The following is a 21294-nucleotide window of genomic DNA, read 5'->3' as shown; positions in this document are numbered from 1 at the left end:
TTTAGGGGAAGGGTAAATTGTAGACTTTTGTTTATTTGCTCCGGCTAAAAACCTCTGACTTGACTTTTTACCTATTTTTGTAGTGAATTTTCATCATACCATGGAAGTATGAAATCATTCAAACAAACATTTCACATGTCAATAAAGCTGTGTGCATATATTAGCCCAGCACACCTCATTCCTCTAAACCATATTTATTACTTAAGCTCTGCAACATCAATTTTGCACTTGGAAAAACAGAAGAACAGAGAAGACAGAGAGCAAGGGTTGTTTGTAGAGGAATGTCATTGTGAAATGACAAAATGTCCCTGAATAACAATATATGATCATTAGATCTCTTTTGGGACCCTTTCTATTTCTATTCAGTTCAGTTCCTGCTCTGTGACTGTCTGAGGGCAAAGCAAAGCAAATTAAGATCCAAACTGGAAGTTGGTATTCATGCAGGGAAATAATCCAGCAGCTCTGATTGCCAGGCTTGAAAGCTAATACTGATTCATTTCTGCAGAGTATGTATAATTTGTTCTCTATTTTCCTGAGCTGCTGTATTGCCAGTTCCTAAACCAGATAAAACCATGAAAAGGTAAATACTTACCACAATAACATTTATTTTCTGTAAATTGAGGTGTTTTTCTTCATTCTCCATCTTTATATTAGAAAATACAATATTCTGAGCATCTATAAAATAAAGGTTAGGATAACAAAAATAATTATCTTGCAGAAAACTGATCCATTTTGCACCACTTTGGAGTACTTCTTACAAGCATGTAATTCTTTCTGTACCACAGGACTTCATCCTCCCACCCAAGGAAAGGTTTTCTTAGCCTTTCCTTACTGAGGAGCAGCACTCCATTGCCTGCTGCAGAGCATTGCAGTTGAAATAATGGCAGCAGGGATTTTCTTATCTCTTCTGCACCAACACCAACAGACTCTGCTTTGGACCTGGTGAAAAATGGAAACTTTTTCCCAACTGTGCCCCTGCCTCCAGCCTGCAGAGTGGGCGCTTCAAAGACCAGAAAATATCTAAATATCTCTCAGAGGTACTGAAATTTTGCTTTAATAAATAAAAATAAGTGAACCTGTCACACTTACTTGATTTTTGAGTTAAACTAAGGTATTGTGAACTCATTGTTGTGACTGGAGATAATGACAGGCCAAGATGTGGGGGTTATTTCCTAGAAACAAGCATTTCTTTATTTATCTGTGATTTCCATTCTTTTCAGGACATGCCAATGCAGTATTTTCCATCTGAGTCACCATCCTGGAGGTTGGAAGGTGCAAGTTTTTTACTCAATTCCAATTAGAGAGGGAGTGCCTCATGTGCTCAAGCACAGTGCAGTTATTATCCACTTATTTCCTTTTAAAACATGAATAGTTTCACGTGGCCACCAAGTGATACAGGATATGACTGGGTGAATTACTCACAGGGATTTAGATATAATAAATAAGAAAGCAAATCTGATTTCATCATCCCTCTCCCTTGATTCTTTGGGGAGGAAGTACTATTTTCTGCTCTCTAAAGAAATGCTGTAATTTGACCTGGTCCACAGTGCTGTGGTCAGAACCAGATACCAGCTAGTCCTAAACCACAATTTGGAGTCCATATTCATGCACAAACTTGTGGGAAACTTGTTGCATTTGTTCCCAGAGATGAAAAGTCTAGGAAGGGAGCGTGACTTCCTGAGAGAAGGCTGGATTAATCTAATACAAAATATAGCATTTATTTATTTTCCTTACTGTCTGTATACTTCAGAAGAAGTGAGGAAGTTACAAATGCCACAGCTTGGTGCCAGAAAAGCCACAGAGTTTTCTTCTTTTTCCTTGTGTAGATGCAACCAAAATTAAATGACTTGTAGCACAGGATCAGCCCCAAGCTCACCCTCTCTGACCACTCAAATACTCATCTAACCATACTTTGCTGTTCTTCACCAGTTTTGGAGTGAGGCTTTTGAAAGGGAGCCTGTACCACATCTTTGCCAAGCACCTAAACCTGGCAGTGATTAATTAATTGCCACTTCTCATCCCCAAGAAGCCCCAGAGGCCATTACCAGCTTAGCTCAGCAGCTCTAAGGCAAACCTTGTGAGGAAGTGGAGGAACTTGGTTTCAGAAGCCAAAGGCAGAGAGGCAAAAGAGAAGAGGTTCAGTGGAAGTTCAGAACTGCCTCTCACTTTTACTTCTTTCTCTCATTGAAGACAGGATGAAGATGGAGCTGAAGTTCACGTTGACTTGCTCGCAGGAGTTTCACCATTCCTTCCCTGCTCACAACTCCCCTTTTCCACTGCCAGCAGTGCCTGAGGAGAGCAAAATGCCCAAACAGTTCCAGGAGTCACAGCCCACCAGCCTGCAGACGCAGGGCACACACACCACCTCTTGCAGTAAACCCAGAGCAGTCTGGCCTGCTGGGATTTATTGCTTCCCCACTTGCTGGCTAATTACCTGCAATTGCCTTCCTTCATTACCTGGAGATGTATTTCAGAGATTAATACATTGAGAAATGTGAGCTGCTCCTGTAATTACACACTGCTGCCATGACAGATGGGAATTCCAGGCTCAGCTCTATTCTTCCCACAGGACCAAAACCTTCCAGCTTCCATCTCCACACGAGACCCACGGCATTGCCTGGCTTGGCGTGGTCAGGATGGCATGTGGGAACACTGGCAGAGGCTGTCCCATCACCTACCCACAAGGGGAATCCATCCTCTGTCCAGAAAAACTTACTTGGGTCTGGGAACACCTGGCAAAAACCTTTTCTTCCTCTCTTCCCTACTGTGCAGCATCTTTTCCTTAGCTGCATCACATAGTTCAGCTGGAAAAGACAACCACTATTTTCTCATTTAGCAGTAAAAATAGGGAATAACCTTTTCTTCTCTTATAATATTGCTTAACCACATGCATCTTGCTCTGAAAAATTGACTTTATTACACTTAAGCTTGTTCAGCACAAACACTCTGCTAAATATTTTGTATTTTGATTCTTGTTTCTCATGGCCATCTGAACAGATATGTTTCCTGTTTTGGCATGATTTTTTTTCCAGAGATGGTACTAATCCAGATGAAAGCTATGACCTTAGAATCTTTAATTTTCTTGGATTTTCCAAGGCTTTTGTCTCATGGTAACTAGCACAATGGTGAACTCAACTCTTTACTGCTCTCACAATGCATCTGCATCAATTTATTTTGGCTTTAGCAGACACTGAAGATTAGAAAAGTAGCCTACAAAAACTGTCAGGAGTTTTTATTTTATCCGAAGTGAAACCAATCACTCAATAACCTCATGCTTAACCTCATGCAAAGCACACTGAAGGGAATCAATGGGAATATTTTCTTTGGCTTCAGGTGGCCAACATAGCCTTAAAAATTAGGATAGAGTTAAAACTCAAAAAAAGCCACATTCATAGTTAGTTTTTTCTTCAGAAAGGCCTGTTGGGCTAAAAAAAGAAGGTTAAAAAAAGAACTTTGGTTTTTCTCCACTATACTAAAAATGGCATGTTGTGTTTGGTTATGGAATAAATAGTGCTTGAATGTGCAAAGAATTGAACCAGAGTTTGAATGGAATTCATATAAATTTTAAGATAGGTTTTTTTCAGTGGTAAGAGGAAGAGAACCTGTTTACTCTGAAAACTCCAGAGGAAAATGTAAATGCACTCAAGTGATGTATGGAACTCTGGGAGAGGTCAGACTGGAGGTATCAGGATGGAAAGTAAATTATTATTGCTTATTGGAAATCACGACAGCCAAAAAGATCATTAACAGCTCAGGACCAAAGAGTGTAGGGGCGTTAAAAATAGAAATGTGTCTGTGCCTTTATGTGAGACTTATTCACCCTTAAGCTATTTAAGACTGCAAAATATTTGTAGGACAGTATCTTGGAAACACAATGACATGGAAATCCAGGAGATTCAGACTCACACAGACTCACAGACTCACCCACTTGGGGTGGGAACAGCTTCCTCCTCGGATGCACCGACTGATGTCGTGTTTTTGCTACCAACCTCTCATGGCAAACAGCAAACAGTGATTCAGCAACAGTTCAGAAATGGTCCCTGCAGCCATTTCCAGCAGGAATCTTCCCCATGGTCTGCATTTTCTCTTGGACCAAGCAAATGGATGCCATGACTTTCCTCTTCAATAGGTTAAGATGTTGGGTTTGAGACTTTTTTTCTTTGATCAAATCCGGGCTGGGAAATGGTTTTGTGCTTAGAGTTTTGGGGCAGAAGCATGCCAAGAACAGGCTAACTGCATGTCATAGACATGGTGTCATACAATTCAACACAGAATTCAGCTTTGTACTTGCACAAATGAAATATTTGGTTTGTTATCTTTCATCAAACCTGGTCACTGTGAGTCACATCAAGGCATGTGCAGGTATTCTTTGATCACTTCCAGATCCCTGCTTCCCTGTTTTAAGGTTCTTTTTTTCCCCCCTCAATTCCAGTAAATCCTTTCTAGCACAATCCTGCCTCAAATTTGCTATTGTTAAAAGCAAACCTTTTTTTTTTTTGCATCCCAAATATGAAACAACTTTCAGGAAAAGTACCACAACTGCAGTGCAAGTGGTTTTCTGGAAGGCATTATCTTCCATCTAATGAGCTCATATGTACTATTTTGTCTTTAATAACTGACAATCCCATACAGTTACCAGCTAGACTGTGGTTTACCTGCTTCTGATGTCCATGATCCTTTCTCTCAAGACACAATTCCCACCTTCTGAACTAAATTTCCTGACTTGGAGCATTAACATTTTCCATCAAGGAAAGGAGGGCTGGTGTGAAGCCTCGTGCTTTGCCTTCTCATATGACACTTAAATGGGAAAGGGAGAAAAAAATTGCGATCAGCAAGTGAGGTTCTGAGGCCAGCCTTGCTTGGACAGGCCCCTCAGGGCAGTGGGAATGTGACAGCCACAGTGGAGCCATTCTGCAGCCAGAACCTCCCTTTGTACTCCTGGAGATGGATTTCAGGTGAGATTCACTCACCTCCAAGTGGGTTTCTAAAGCAGCTCAAACACCAGACCTACCTGAGACATTTTTAGGGACATGTCTGTACACTCAGAGCACAAGGACGGTTGGGAACAGAACCTGTCCCACAGGAGAAACTCTTGGATATTTAAGTTTATTTCAAATAAGTGTTCAAAGAAAAAGAAAAAAAAAACCAAAATAAAACAGATTTAGTATATATTTTCTTTTCTTAAAAAATGATTCCATGAAATAATTTTATAGATATCTAAGTAGTAATACAGATTTTTATATACAAAATTCCATTTCAAACAATTTACTGTACAAAAGAAAGTATAAGCAACTGTTACTATTCCATGATTTCAGCAAATAATGAAAAATTCAGATAAGTATGTGTTCAGGATATAGTTCCACTATTTACAGGAATGTCAGTATTAAGTTGGGAACACTTTCAGGTCAGTATTTACAGATTAAATCCCCTTCGAGGACGATCCCTAAGATTTCTCCTCAGAATAGGTAGTTTGGCTTTCTCCTGGATCTTTTGGGCTACCAAGGAATGAGAGGAAAAACAGGTTTTCAACAAAATGTGTGGACAGAATTCTGCTTGATTTCTCCCCAGTCCTATTGCAGTCAGTGGGCCTGATCTGGTAAACATTTACTAACCAGGCATTACATTTATGTGGGAATAAATCAGGCAGGATTTGGCCCTACAGCAACATGCTATCATAAGTTACAAATTTTAAAAATAGTGACATTCCTGCAAGTCAAAATACAACAGAAACAAGAGTTAACAAAATATAAGCCCTTTATTAATAAAAATCTTTGGTTGGATCAGTATTTTAAATAAGCTTCAAGAATATTTGGTTAAAACCGTTTTCTTTCTTCCACATAATTTCTCTTTCGGTACCTTCTTTGGACAGACTACAGAAAAATATCAAGTTCATCACATACTTTAAAACAAATAAATATATCAAAAGCTATATATGGCATTCTTTTTAGAGTTCTAGCATTAATCTTTAAATTAGTTTGGCAAAGAAAAAAAAAAGAACAGTTTGGTTTTGTAACAAACCATACAGTAGTTAGACTTTAAAGAAATCTTTCCTTTTTATTTTCTTTTTCAGTTTTATAATGCAAGTGCCATGGACAAGACAAAGCAATAAAAGAAATTAGGTTAATTGAACCAATATTATTTGGAAGTGCAGTTTATCAGTCAACAAAGCAAAACAAAAATGTATTATGCTTAAAAAGAGCTGTACTGATGGGATTTAGCTAGTCATGGTAAGTAAGGATTTCAGACTTATACTTTAGGGAAAAGCTCCTTGTACAAAAGACAGAGTATTTTAAGACAAAAGAAAAGTCCTGTAACTAGCTGAAGGTCTGGTCCTGTAGCCCCAGCGCAGGCAAAGCTTCCACTGAAGACAGTAAGTGGGATGCATTTGGGATTTAATCCTCTGGCACAGCCTCTGGGAAGTGCCAGCCAACAGCAGGAAGTCTGTGGGAAAAGCTGGCTGTGGAACAGGGGTGCAAGCACTCCCTTCTCCTGCTCCAGAGGGCTACAGGGAAAAGCCAGGCTGGGACAGGGATGTGCTGAAACACTGGGGAAAAGGGAATTTCCTCAGCAACAGCAGTGTGTGAGTGCTTGGCAGGGCAGTGAGAGTCACTGGAGCTCTCTGTGTGCTCATTAACTCAGGGCATTTAACAAGTGCTCCATGACCATGGACCTGCTGGGAGGATCTCTGGAATTGTGCTGCTGCTGCTCAGAAAGCACTGCCCAGAATCCCTGTGCTGATGTTTCCAGAGGCAGTGGTGCCCCAGGGAGGGTCTGGGGGACACAGCAGGCTGCCGCAAGTCCCTCCCACATCTTTGGGACTCCAAAGCTCAGACTCACAAAGCTAAACCCAGCCTTGGGAAGCAAATCTGTCTGGTAGGCTTAATGGAATACTAGGGAACACTGATTTTGCATATCATTTAGCGAGTTACCCCATGGACCTTCAAACCCGGCTTTCCAAAAATAGTTCAAATTAGCATTACTATTAATATAATGACTTCAAATTTACCTTTATTTCATTAGCTAGTTGATAGGCTAAGATCAGATTCTCAGAGAATATCTCTAGCAAGGTTGTCCTAAGTACCTGCATTTCTTAATGCACGCCAACGTCGATAGTGTTACCTCAGGATGAAATACAAAAACTCCCTGCATTACTGCTTGTGCAAAAGAAAAACGAAACAAAACAAACCCCCAACATTGTCAGAAATAGAACGTGGTCCTCCATGTTTGCAAGAAGGGCATTTCTCACAAAGATGGGAGCGAAATGGCAGCACATCCTTCAACATGCACCGGGGTGTCCGTACCGGAGTCCTGCCCTTGGCGCCATGGCTTTTGTCTCTGGAATGCCCCGACAGCCTCAGCTCCCTCCTCTCCTAAACATCCAGAGGATAGGAATGGCAGGAGGACAAGCTCCCACTGCGGCTCCTCGAGAGCCTGGGGCTGTGGTTGTTGCAGTTTTCCCCTTTTCTCTTGTCCTTGTCTTTCCAAGTTTCCAGCATTTGCAGCTTCCCTTGCTCTTCCCTCATGAAGACCTCCACCATGAGAACTTTCTCCTTGTGAATCTGCTGACTAATGTCCTTGGGAATGTCTGGGATAATCCAGTCAACAAATTCACTCATGAACATCACCAAGTTCTGAAAATTAAGTTGTGAGAAAGTGTCAGCAGGGCCAAATTAAAGGGTGGCTGTAGGGAAAGGAGAAGGCATTTAGGAGGGAAAAATGAAGAGAGGACAATATTTGAGTTGGACTACAGGACCAAATTCCCCTCAACTGCTTTGTGCATGCTGGAAGTAGAGAAATATATCAGGTATAGACCTCTATGATTTCTGTACCAATCCCGACACTGCAGCCACTTAGAAATCCAAAGGAATTTGCAATTGGTGAGTGGCTCATGAGATTTACATCAGGAAAGCAGAAGCAAATACAAGAGGTAAAATGGTAAATGTTGGTAAAATACATTCCAATTGAATTTGTCTAATTGAAAAACCTTGATTCAAGGAAGGGGTGGTCTTTCCCAAAAAGATATTTTTAATCAAAAAAACCCAATAAAAGTTTTGAAACAAGTTATTCAGATAAGGCAGACTTAAACATTTGTGTCACAATAAGTAGAATCACTGTTGTGATTATATAATGTCTTTAAAGGACAAATAACAAGATTTTGGCTTCTTATTCAGATGCAGATTAAACCTGAACTTGGAAAATTTTGAAAATCTCATTTCTTGCATAGCTCTAAAAAGATTTTGGGTTAAATTTATGCTGCATCAGTGAAATTCTTGATGTCCTATGGGAGAAATTGGTGGAACCTAATTAGTATCAGCCTTGTGCGTTGCTGGTCTCTAAGGTCATTAGGTTGTTCTGCATCAAACCAGTTCAAGGAATCCCCGGGGGATGAATTTTTCCACTGAGGATATACCAATGCCTGGGTGGGTGGGACAAAGAGGGTGATGAAGATGGGCAAATTTCTTTGGCTGTTCCGTGAAACAACTGAGAAAGAAGATATTTCTTTGGCCCAATAACTTATTTCCAAGTGCCTGCAGTGTCACCTACCTGGAAAACTATCACAAATGCCAATCTTGCTGCTAGGACAGCCCAGAAATCCTTTGAAATGTCATATTTGTTTTCGGACCAGGGGGGTTCTCTGTAATCTTTGTACCTGCAAAATAAGACTCAGTAAATCAGGGGTGCAATTCAGAAATGTAGGCACTGGAAGGAGTTATTAACAAGCAGTCAAACAATAAATGGAACTGTCTAAAAGAAAGTTCACTGTATTCATCTCTCAGAAACAAGACACAGCTGAAACTCTCCCACAGCCTTCAAGTTAGCCTTAAAATTAAAGGTTAATTCATCTTAATACCCTCTGATTACTACATATACATATACATATACATATACATATACATATACATATACATATACATATACATATACATATACATATACATATACATATATATATATATATATATAAAATATCCATTTTGCAAAGACAGTGTAAACTACAGAGCTCAGGTGATTTATTTTACGATAGGTAAAAAGGCGACATATATTTTTCAAACTAATTTTAAAGACAAAAATACTGATCTCAGATTCATAGAATGTGTTGAACACGTGATTAGCAAAAGGTTGAAGCTAAATTTTGCCATGTGGAGAGAACTTTTCCTTAGCTATGCCTTGCAGAAAATCTATATGTTGATAAACAGGACCAAGAAAAATACATTAAATTCAAAACCACAGCATCCTGTCAATATTTTGAAAGAATTAGGGCTCTGCATTTTCAAATTATTTTAAAATCCTTGGGATAAGGATGGGATTGAAAGAAGACAGAAGATGGGAGTGGAAAGCAAATAAATCTGGCATTTTGTTTTTGGACCACAAAGCCAACACTTCCATTCTGTGCTGAAACATATTGCCAGCCTTGCTTAACCTCTGCCCACAGAACAGCAGGAGGAAACCAGGAGCAAAGCTACTGCAAATGCAGTTTGTGTTGGTTTTGCTTTCATCTCTGAGCACATTTTCTGTTTAGAGGTCATTTCACCATATTAACTTGCACTATTCAAATGCATAAAGAATATAATATAAAATAATATGATTCAAAGGCAAGGTTTTTTACTTGGTCACTTAGTGTGATTTTTTTTAGTATGCATGTATCAAAGTCATCTTAGTTTCTTTTTCCCCTGGAATATCTCTTCCTTCCTTACTCTCCTCTCCCTCTTCCTCCCTCTGATGTCCCCTTTTCAGCTTTGATGGTCTAAGTGCTTTCACTGTCAGATTAGAACTGTCAGTTCTAAGAATATATTAGCTGAAATAGGTAGCCACAATTTTCCTTTAAACATGAGAAGAATAGATATGAATTGTCACAGACATGCAAATTTCTTCTGTGTGATGACACAATAAATAAGATCCTGTGCAGATAAGGATGCTACTGCTCTCATCAGGAATGGGGAAGTGGACAAAAAATTATATCATGACATGACATCAGAGTGAAATAATTTTCTTCCCTTAAAGCGCCATTGTGCTGTTTATCATTATTTGTCTCCTTTCCTGGAAAAGGAAATCCATAATAATAAAAATCTTTGCACGGACAAGCACTGAATTTAACTAACAATAATCTTCATTTCCCAAAATAAGCAGTAAATCATATTCAGGTCTGTGATTACTTAATATGTAAGCAAGATGTTCAAGGCAATGGATCCATCTGATATAAAAGGCTAGCAAGGTGCTAAAAAGGTATTGAAAATACAAAGAACCTGCCCCAGGAATCTAAGAATTTGCCACGTTCTTAGCCAGCTGTGAAAACACTTGGCATTAGCAATCATTCAAGAGAGTACCTGCATATCTGAACCTCGTAGCCAAGATCCAGGGGGTCGTTGGGAGCTGTTCCTGCTTGGAAATCGCTGACATTAAAAGAGGATAGTGTATGGTTGACGAAGCCATGCATGGTGCCATTCTCACTGTACATGTACAGGTACACGAGGCGTGGAATGAAGTCGGATGTGAATGAGATCACAAATGCCTGAGCCACAAGAGTAAAGAGTGAGCGCGGTACCCAGGCAGAGCTTAACTTCATCACATCCTCAACCATGACTTGCCCAAACTACTCACACCACTCAGGGGAGCCTGAGGGCCCTGAAAGTGGAGCATTCACTGCACCAGCAACAACTGTTCGCTGCCCCCTCTCCTGAGGTGCAGCGTATTCCCTGGAGCAGTGCCACGCCAGCTGAGGTGTCTGCGTGGGTGACAACCTGGGCCCCCAAAAATGGAGCAGCTGTACCCCCCAGCACCAGGGGAGAGCTACCACAGCTCTCCTTCCCTGTGTCCCTGTCACAGCTTCTCCCTGTTGCCTTGCACAAGGTCCAGTTGATTGATTTCCAGCTGCTTTTCTGTCCTGCAAACAACCCACAGCGATTTGACTCTTCAAAGTCTCATTGCATTGCAAAAAAATGTTAATTGTGTGTGGTTCTTTACTTCATCAGGATAAAAGGATGAGGAGACTGAGCCCAGTTTTATTTTTATGGTCACAAAAGTTGCATTTCATCCAATTATTTAAAATTTTCTGAAAATATCGTGGGGAAAAGGCACAGCAGTCAATTGAGCTGAGTTCTTCATGACTTTAGCCTTCCTCATTTATCATCATTATGAAACATTGCCACTGGCATAAATCTCATGTACATGTGGAACAAACGGTACAAAATGTTTTACTTATTTTATGGTAAAGAGGAGCAGTACATTGATCAAAGAGGGAAAACTAACACTCGGTATTGACGAGGAGAGACTACACAGAACGAGAGAGAAAAAAGAAATTATTTCCAAAGGAAAAGAGGAGAAATGGGAAGGACAAACTAAGGCAGCGTACCAAAAGAATGGGTTTGCCATAGCACAACAGAACCCTGGGGACAAAATGCAGGGATTTCAAGTCTGGATAATGTAAAAAAACCCCAAGGGAGTCCATAGCCATAAACCATACAGAGCCCCTGCTTTGCTGCACTGCAAACATGTTGAATTTCAGCTGGCCTTTGTTTTCATCTTTCCTTCAGCTGGGGTGCATGGAGGATGATCATTGTGGATATCTATTCATATAGAGTAGTGCAAAACTACGTGCATTAATATATTGAGACCTGCTACATTTTTGTGAAATGTTTAAATGTTCAAGCTCTCTGAGTGGAGGCAATGCAGCTTGAGGGCAGATTTTCAATGGAGGGATTCTGCACTCTGAGGAGCTGAACTGGTTCTCACCTTACCCAAAATAGCACTGAAATGAAAAATACATCTTATGCTACTGATAGTATTTCAAAAGAGTAAAAGTAAGCAGCTGGGGTCGTATTTGTTTGAAGGACAGAACTATTTTACAAAAGCATTCTAGAAAAAAGCAGCAGTGACTACTTACTATTTTATATTACTGCTACTGCCATCACAGCTTGACAATAAACACAGCAACTCATCCTCAAGTATTTCCAAAAGTTTCTCAGTCATATACATTCACTTGATTCAAGGGATTTTGTACTGAAATAAAACTAATGGAGCAGAATGGAAAAGCCAGCCTATTGAATTCAAATTTATTTCATGCTGCTTTACTTACGTTTATGATGACAGCAAGCTTTCCAATACCTCTGAGGATATTATACCAGATTCCTGAGGAAGGAGACAAACATGTAAATGCTGTTGTAGTCCTTAAAATGAGATAAATTACATCTTCAGTTAACAGAGTTAGGAGCATGTATGATTGTGCTGAACTAGTTATATTTTAAATAGAAAAAGAAAAAATTACAAAAAATTAATTTAATGGCTTGTAAGCAAAAGGAGCCCAACTATGTTTTGGCACCTATTTTTTTCAGGTCTTGAAGAATGGGATTGAACTGCAATGAATTGCAATAAACACATTCTCAGAAACAAATTAAAAAATAATCAAACCCCCACCACAATAAAAAAAATCAACATCACCCTCCAGTCATCTCCACCAGCAACCTGAACCTGCAGCATCAAATCAGGGAGCCACAAAATACCCCCAAAGCAAAGTCATGGCAAAACATGATGTGTTCTTCAAGTCTAGGATGATCCTAGGGCACAAGGATGAGCCCAAGGAAAAACTCTGCCTGTACTGCTGTAGAATTAACATAGAGTTTAATAACAGATAAACTTCTCCGTTCTTGCTGCTTGGCTCTGTAACAAGGACAGTTATTTTATGTCTACTTTTATTTTTATTTTAATGAGCTTTTAATTCATAAGTAAGCAGCATTTGGGAGAGGCAGCTCCCTCGTTAAAAACACCCATAGGTGTGAGCCCCCCTGTAAGGGTAGGACTGGGCTCTTATCCCCACACAGCCACAGAGCCCAGCTCCAGCTCTATCCACTGCAGTTTGCATCCTTCCGACCTTCCTGCTGAGTAGGGACAAAGGGATCCATCTACCCACAGACTTTTGAGTCTCCTCTCATTCCCAAGGGTATTTCTGAGGCCAGTGCAGAGTTTTTAAATGCAGAAATTTTTGCTTCTGCACGAAAACTGCATTGCCAGGAAGGGCTGTTGATGTCAGAACCATGTGAGATATTTTGCTATTACATTGATCATTTTGATTTAAAAAGTGATAATATTTACTTTATGAAATATTCATCTGAATTTAAAGCCTTGGTCTTCCTATTTTAAAGGTAAAGCCTCAATAAATTATGACAATTCACAGGCAAGCCGCAGCTGAATGTTTTGACTTTTCCTATAAATATCTTCCTGTTATTGAAACTAGCTCAGCATAACAATATCCTGCCATCAATCCAGGAATAAACAAACAGGGATACAGTAACAATATCCCCTTACCTATATCCTTTGCTCTCACTGCTACCGGTCTCCTCAGCTCAGTAACAAATTTTTTGGCATCCAGACGGATTTCAATGATGTTGTTCAATAAAGCAAACAAAGGTGCCAGTGGGAAGGAGGCAACAAACAAAGTAACAAACCCAAACTGGATAACTGGAAAGAAAAAGAAAACATTTCAGTGCCTGTTGTCAGTATTTACCAAATGCACCCATCACCACATTGGTTCCAGCCCCTAAATTCTGACGAGGTGACGACTTGTGGGAGACTCAGTCCTATTTTCTGCGTCAGGCACAGTTTGCATGATGGCTGCCCTGTTTGGATATGGAAAGGCCAGTTGTAAAAGGCAAGGCAACAGTAACTAGAAGGATGGGAGAGCTCCTAAAACAATTTTTCCATGGGCAAAGCTGGCACAGGAGTCACCTGAAGGAGTAGGATTATGGCAGTGATCATGTTGGCTCTACCTAACCTTGCCATGTTCCACCTGGCAGGTTTTTGGCCTTCACTGGAAGCTTTGGAAATGACATGGCTGATTCCTGCCTCTGCCAGGAATAACTTGCTTCCTATAACCTGGGATCATATTTGCTTTTTGTATGGATGTCATGCTCATCCTCGTACTGCCAGTGTCCATCTTCCTACTGTTACTTCCAAATGCTGATATCAGTAACAGCATCGTTTCTTAATTTTAGGAACTGGCAGCATGGCCATTCAGTTTGTCCCACTGAATTCCCATCTGCTTCAAGTACTCTGAACATCAAAGTCAGCAGATTTTCTAATTTATCTCACTCAACATAAGATACTACTTCAAAAAAAAATTCTATGTGATCTGTCAAGTACAACCAGGTCTACAGACATGCATTGCTCTTAGAAGATTTAGTTCAGATATCAGATAAAGGACACTGATGTGGAAATAATCAAATCTGAACTAACTTACTTCCAATGAAGGGTTCAACTGATGGTAAAATATGCCTCATAATCTCAAGTAGATGCCACTAAATCATTTGCATTCGAAACTTGACAGTGATGTGTTACATGGCTTGAAAGAAAATATCTAAAATATCATTCTGAAGTAAGGGCTTGCAAACAGCAGAGAGCACAATTCAGCCCTCCAGCAGCCAGGGTTGGCTGGAACACGCTCCAGTCCAAAACTGCACACGTTAATAATTCAGTTATCTCATATCCACCGTCTGCTGAATGTACAGTTCAAAAAGCTCAGCTCTCCATCCCAATTAGTCACATTAATTACGGTTTAAAATGCCTTCTTTCCACCTCACTCACTCATTTCCATGTACTCAGGGGTGAGTCCAGCAAAGGGCTCCAGGTTATAGTCCACTTCATAGCGCTGCTTTTTCTTCATGTGCTCTTCATGGTCTAGAGAACGCCGACGCTTCAATTTCAAGTATCGTATAAACTTCTTCATTTTTCTGAGGGAAATGGAGACAATTTGCTGAGCACTCCATTCTACTCGCTCAGTGCTCATTTCTCAGTTGTTCTGCATTACCAGGCACAATAATAATTAAAATAAGAAGGCAGAGAAGATGCTACTTACGGGATGCCAATCTCAAACAAATTGTTCTGGATCAGCTGCTTGCCCAACATGATAATACTGAGCTGGATACACAACTCCATTAGGCAACCTCCTGGGGCACACTGGGGTGAACAGAGAAGAGGTCAGTCAGAACATCTCCTCCACCCCATCCATCCAATATGATCCCAGACAGGATAGAAATTCAATTACCTCTTCCATTCGGAAGGAATGGAAAATGTAGACGTAGTCGCCTGGACGTCCAACAAATCTGGGCATAAAGAGTTAAAAACATCAGATGGATTTTATACTTTTAGTATTTGATTCCTAAAGTAATTTATGTCATACTCCATGCCTCTGAGTGGGACCACCTAATATTTAGTCCTGAAAAGGCCTCCAAGGAGCTGAAACCCTGAATAGCCCTTCCATCACTCACCGGCCTTTGAAGAAAGCCACATAGAAAATGGGGGTGTAGGCGTTGACAAATTTCAGCAGAAAAGCCTTGAAAATCAGCCGCTCCTCGAAATTCTTGTCAGTCTTTGGTACCTCTGGAACCAATGGGACATGGATGAGAAACCTTAAGGAATTATCCTACCTAGAAACATTTCAAGATAGTCTAAATGTGGGTTTTGGAGAATATCATCAGCCACCTTTTAAACAAAGGGATATAAATGTATAGTGCTATCTATATCTATATCTATATCTATATCTATATCTATATCTATATATCTATATCTATATCTATCTATCTATTTTTATATATATATATATATAAGCAGTATGGCTGCACTGAGGTCAGTGGTCAATCTGCTGAGGATCTCACCAGTCAGACACATTACAATGGCAATTCCAGTTTAGTTCCACACCTACCTGACCTTCATGACAATCATTTGTAAGTGTGCAAAACTTGACCTGAAAAGATTTCTGGACCTTTCATTACTGACAATTTCTTGGAAATAATGATAATAAAGTTCCACAGTGGAACTTTAGGAACAAATGTGACTGTTTGCATGATCCCCAGTGATCTGGGTGCTCTGATTTGACCCCCTTGGTGAACTGAGGGCTCCAACGCACCGATCTGCGTGAGCCACCTGGCAATGCAGCCGTACACCTCGTCCAGGATGATGATGACCACCAGGTTGATGATGACGGCGGTGGCGGTGACGGTGACGCGGACGCTGGAGCGCCCTGAGGGCGTGGAGCTGATGGCCAGGGCGGCGGCCGTGGAAATCCTGTAGATGATCACCCCAAACACGATGGCGAATGTCAGCCCAACCTGCCAGGAAGAATCGCCCAAAAACTTACCAATGGTTTGTCTTCCAACACTTTGTTTGGGATTTAGAAATAACCTTAAAAGTGGGACCTCTGGGCCACACCCCAAGTCCACCCAATACTGCCTTAAGGCCTTGAGGAACTGTGGGAAAGGAGCCCCCTTTTTTACTTGAAAATCACAGGAAAAAAGAATGGCACCATGATGCCACAATAGTAGGCAAAAGGCTTTTTTTTTTAAAGGCATCTAAATGTAAACTCCATGCTTAGCAGCATTAAAAAATACTACATATTACTAATAAAGAAATTATGAAATACTATATATTAGGATTGAATATAAGTAATAATTGTAATTAATATAAATACTAATATGAAAAGTATTAGCAGGCTTGCTTTCAGCCCTGACACCGGCAGCATTCCTCTGTGATTAACAAAAAACCCCAAATTCAAAATAAATAGGAGTATTTCAGCTTCACTCTACACACCAGCCTTCAAAACCCTTAGACAGGCTCACTGTGCTCTCATAATCACAAACTGAAATTAAATCTGATTACATCAACCCACTTCCTGGCACACTAAAATCTCTCTCAGTTTTTCATTGCTTAAATAGAGGAATGATTTTAAAACATGATTCTCAAAAGGTACCGATTCTTCAGCTGAGCATATGAGATTTCTTGCATTTCTGTCCTCTGAAGATACGAATATTTAAAAAACTTAACCCTAAACCAAAATCCCTACACCAAAAAACCAAGATAATTGACTTAGTCTGGGAAATTTTAACTTTGGAAAGGGTTTAAGCTTTTTTCATTGTATCTGCCAATCTGTTCCATGACTTGAATTATTATTGTTTCTGTCAACATTTGTTTTCAATGCTGATGCTTTATCAGCAAATGGAAGAAGGCTGTTCTCATCATTATTTTACCTTTTCCTTGAATTAAGTGCTCTGTTTCCAATTCTCCTGTTAGATGGTATAGCTCCAAATTTGGCTGATTTATTAAAAATCTTTGCAATTATTGTCAACTGGCAATGTCAGTTATTTCCTAAAGTTTGATTATAAAAATGATGTTGGTCTCTACTTTCTGACTACTTTCTGAGAGGGCTCCCTGTACTTTTTAAGCTTCATCCCATCAGTGGTGTGGGAATTTCCATTTCTGTGCCCTTACTTTCCCTCCTCCTGGTTTGTATTCTTTTGTCTTTACTGGAAAAAGACAGCAAAGTAGAAATTCAACTTCTTGAAAAGATTTCAGATCATAAACCAATAAAATGCTTGATTTTTTTCACTGGAAAAAAGCCATTTTTAACTACATCAACCTGAAAAAGTTTCCTATCACTTCTCTTCCATACAATGATTCAGTAACAAAGAATTTCAGGTTTTGCCAGGTGATACTTACCATGAAGATGATGCCAACAAAATTGGTTAAATAGGCTGGAAAACGATCCTTCCATGTCAGCTTCTCTTTATCCGTCTACATTTTTTTTTGGTGCGAAAAAAAAAAGGTACATTTGATGAAGAAGGAGAGTGTCATTCTGCCCATGTGATGAAAACAGAGAGGGGGAAGAAAAGGCTGGCAAAACCACAACCAGTTAGAAGATGCAGACACAGTGTTTACAGTCACAATTCCACACAGGCAAATTGTTTACTCAGTATCCAGGTTCAGACTGGTCAAATGCCTGTACTGGAAGTATAAATAAACCAGATTTTTCTGTGTACTTTTTGAAGGAAACATGCAAATAGGCTGTCATAAACCATGAAGTAAGGTCTCTCTTGCTGTTAAATATTTTCTTTTGCTTTCCCTACAAAAATCCCCCTCCTTCCTCTCCGCTTCCATGGTTAATATTTGCAGCTCTGCTGTTGCACCACTGGCTCCACTGAAATACAGATTTAAGTATTAAATTAATTCACGCTACAGAGTAGCTCCAAGGTGAACACTCAGTTGACAGGGAAGATTAAGTTTTGGTGTGTGGCAAGACTTAAAATTCCTTTGATAGCAGTGATTTTTAATTTTACCTGGCTATTCCTATGGTATTCAATGGACTACAGTAACAGGAATTATAGAAGGGGGGCTGGAATGAGGTGATCTTTAAGGCCCTTTCCAACCCAAACCATTTTGTTATTTTCTATATAACAAATCTGTATATTCTCTGAATTCCCTAAACCTAGTCAATCGGCCACTGCCTGAATTTTGGCTACAAAATATTCATTTAGAAGAACATTGCTCCTCTGGAGTCCTTCACAAACTTGGATGTCCGGAATTGTTTTGAAACACAGAAAATCAACAGCAAAAGAACATCATATGCACACGTTGTAATGCACATTAAAATATTGCTCAAATTCTATTTTTATGACATGCACATTGTCTCAAGGAAGTGCAAGCGGCTCTTTCAGCACATGGCCCATGCTCCTCTGCAAAACATAACATCCAGGATGGGAAATCTAAGATTAGCCATGCAGTGCCATTTCCAACTTATAGAGCAGTGTCCCAAAAAGTGCTGAAGGAATGAGGCGAGGAACGGGAAGAAACCCAGAACTGAATGTGAATATTAAACAAAGGTTCAACAGCCAAAACCAAATTGATTTGTGTCTTCCATAATTACTCATAATTTGGGTTTCTTCATAAGTTTGTATAAAAAGAACCAATTTCACCCCAGCTTTCTTAACTCTTTGTCTCCATTTGTTTGCTGTCTCTTCTGGAAAATATCGGTGCTTCTGATGGGCAGTCAAAGGAAACAGAAAAGGGTTGGGAAATATGGCATTACAAAGCACTGCTCAATTAATTCCAATAATTTATTCCATATTCTCTACTGACACAGCACTTTAGCACAAGTGAATGCTCTGTTAGCTTGGTTAAGGCTTTGTGTTTCAGCTTTAAGTTAAAAAAATATAACAGCAACGAAAGAGAAATGCTTGCCCCAAATCCTAGGGAACATCAGGCAATCCTGCAAATGATATTCCCTTTTTAATATAGGATTGTGCTCTGCTTTCATTTTTATGAGGTGTAAAGAAGGTGCAGATTTTTTTTCCTTTAATTATTTATTTGAATTATACTTCCCTTGAAAAAGCCATAAGCAATTTTTGGTTTAGCTTTAGATATTTTTAAGAAGGTTTCCAAGTGTTACAACTGTTGAATTTGAACTTTAACACACTAGATCCCAATGAAAGATAACCACCAAGTCTTTCAGAAGAAACTTCTTTTTCTCACGTTTCCCAAATTAGTAACATCTAAATTGAACACAGCCCAAAAACTTATAAATAGTCTGGTTAAAAAAAAAAACAACCTTTCTTAATTGCTCAACTTTCATTCTCCAGTATTAGAGGGCCACCATTCATTAGTTGTCTGATAGTCTTCCACATTTCAGACCCGAATTCTGATTATCCTCAAAAGTAGAGCAAGTTACAGGTTTTTGGTGGAATACAGTAAAGTCTGTATCCAAAATTGTTTACCCAGCCTATCTTAGTGCAGCAACCCAAATTGTTTCTCTTCTGCAAGGGATTTAAAAAGGGATTTGATTTGTTTATGGTCCCGAACCACTTACATACAGCATCCTATAGGTTAATGGGAACACACCACCAATAGCTCTGTAGCATCTATTAAGAGAGGCCCGGTGGTACTCAAGTGTAAATTTACTTAAACATTCATCTATATGTGCTGCCCCTAAAGAGTGTAAATGTTATTGCAGTTGTGTTTTCGCAGGGTTGTCATAAAATCCCAATTTAGGGAACAGTTCCACGTTGTGGTGCCACTGGCAACAGTCACAAGAGAGGAAATTCTGCCAAATTTTATGATGGAGTTTTTACTTTTCTCAATAAAACCACAGCACACAAATGGCTCACTTCTTGCAGTGAAGGGCGAATAACTTCAGGTAGGATGGGGGCATCAGTGTGCAGGGGAGAAAAGGAGCTTTCCCAAATCATACTGCTGCTGACAGGAAAGGAATTCCAGCTCCAGTGAAAGGGCAGAGAAGCTGCCTGTAGGGATTGCACCATCCCTTGGCAAGAGGCAGGTGTTCCTGGGGTGACAGGCAGCACCTTTCTCACAGTGACATAAAGAGCAAGTTCAGAGCATAAGTGAAAAGTGCCTTCGTCAGTGGGATAAAAGGGGAAGCTGTGGTTTTAAAAGGCAGAAAGTTATTGCCAAAGCTGGAATTTGGCATGGAAATTGGAGTTAGTACTCTTCATTAATATTTTTATTTGCAGAGAAAAGTCCAGCAAGACAGAGAACTTCTCCTGAGAGGCTTTAGCTACTTTTACTGCATAGAACAAGATGGTTTGTTACAGTTTTCTCAAACTTGATTTATTAGTGTTAGAGAAGCACCTCTTTGATGAGGCTCTGTTAGTTTCCCTCAGCCACACTCCTAAATCTAATCAGTAAAGTCATTTCTAGATTTAATCAGGTCTTGTGCCTGGCAGACCTCGAGCATCTCATGTGTGGATGAAGACACCTGGAACTTAAACACAGTGAGCATTGACTACTTTTTACCTATTTATTAATCTTGGGTCACTGCTTGCTTTAACAACCTTCTTTTTCATAAGTGAAACAAATGAATATTTTTACCATACCTCTTTATGTTTGTGTTCTTTTCTCAATGATTTTTCTAAAACTTTCGCTTCATATTCTGCTCTTGGATGATCCTGTGAAAGAAGTCATATTTAATAAAAAAAGCAAGATTACTTTCTCTATCAGCTACAGATGAACTCTCTGCAGGTTGATTTCCTGATAATTTCTGGGCTTTCTAACTGAATTCCCATTCACTTGGTACGTCATTCATGTCAATTGACAGTTGACTATAATTTAAAAAAAATTTAAGTCCTGTGAATACAGGAGCAGCTGCAGCAATGTGCAGTGCTGTGTAGATTACATTTAATATATGAGATTTGCAGCACAACCTGCAGACAGCATGGCTCATAACTGGATTTTCGTTATCTCTATTTTTGAAAAAAATTATATGTCATTAACTAATTTCAATGATCCTCAACTCATGAGGGGATTAATTTTCTGCTGTAAGTATGCAAAATACTTGTCTTTGGGATCCCATAAAATTGTCAGTTGGGGCGTTCCCCTAATTCTGTCCAGGACAGCATCCACAGATTCTCTGTCTGCATTGCAGGAGAAGGTGCAGGAAACACTTGGAAGTAAGAGACAGCCAAAAGACTGAGGAAGATTCATGGGTTCAGAATTCCCGCTAATTACGCATTCATAAAAGAG

General features: G+C 39.7%; 1 protein-coding gene across 5 annotated transcripts in view; it reads right to left on the bottom strand.

Annotated features, from left to right (window-relative positions):
• Window positions 1–5272: 5272 nt before the first annotated feature.
• Window positions 5273–21294, bottom strand: part of ANO1 (anoctamin 1) — a 71987-nt gene continuing 55965 nt past the window's right edge. For 3 of the 5 annotated variants that reach the window (XM_084208222.1, XM_084208223.1, XM_084208224.1), the window contains 13 exons: window positions 20649–20720; window positions 18750–18797; window positions 17482–17556; window positions 15896–16097; window positions 15258–15369; window positions 15035–15092; window positions 14846–14946; window positions 14575–14720; window positions 13300–13452; window positions 12074–12126; window positions 10326–10510; window positions 8545–8650; window positions 5273–7631 (listed from right to left, as the gene is read on the bottom strand). In XM_084208222.1, coding sequence (XP_084064348.1) covers window positions 7371–7631; window positions 8545–8650; window positions 10326–10510; window positions 12074–12126; window positions 13300–13452; window positions 14575–14720; window positions 14846–14946; window positions 15035–15092; window positions 15258–15369; window positions 15896–16097; window positions 17482–17556; window positions 18750–18797; window positions 20649–20720 — 1572 coding nt within the window. In that variant the 3' untranslated portion in view covers window positions 5273–7370. The remainder of the gene's footprint in view (window positions 7632–8544; window positions 8651–10325; window positions 10511–12073; window positions 12127–13299; window positions 13453–14574; window positions 14721–14845; window positions 14947–15034; window positions 15093–15257; window positions 15370–15895; window positions 16098–17481; window positions 17557–18749; window positions 18798–20648; window positions 20721–21294) is intronic. The other 2 variants (XM_084208225.1, XM_084208221.1) reach the window with 1 other exon arrangement.

This window comes from Fringilla coelebs (assembly GCF_963513975.1).
Source record: "Fringilla coelebs genome assembly, chromosome: 6".
Taxonomy (NCBI): domain Eukaryota; kingdom Metazoa; phylum Chordata; class Aves; order Passeriformes; family Fringillidae; genus Fringilla; species Fringilla coelebs.
The sequence above is the reverse complement of the archived record's forward strand: the minus strand, read 5'-3'. Positions and strand labels throughout refer to the sequence as shown.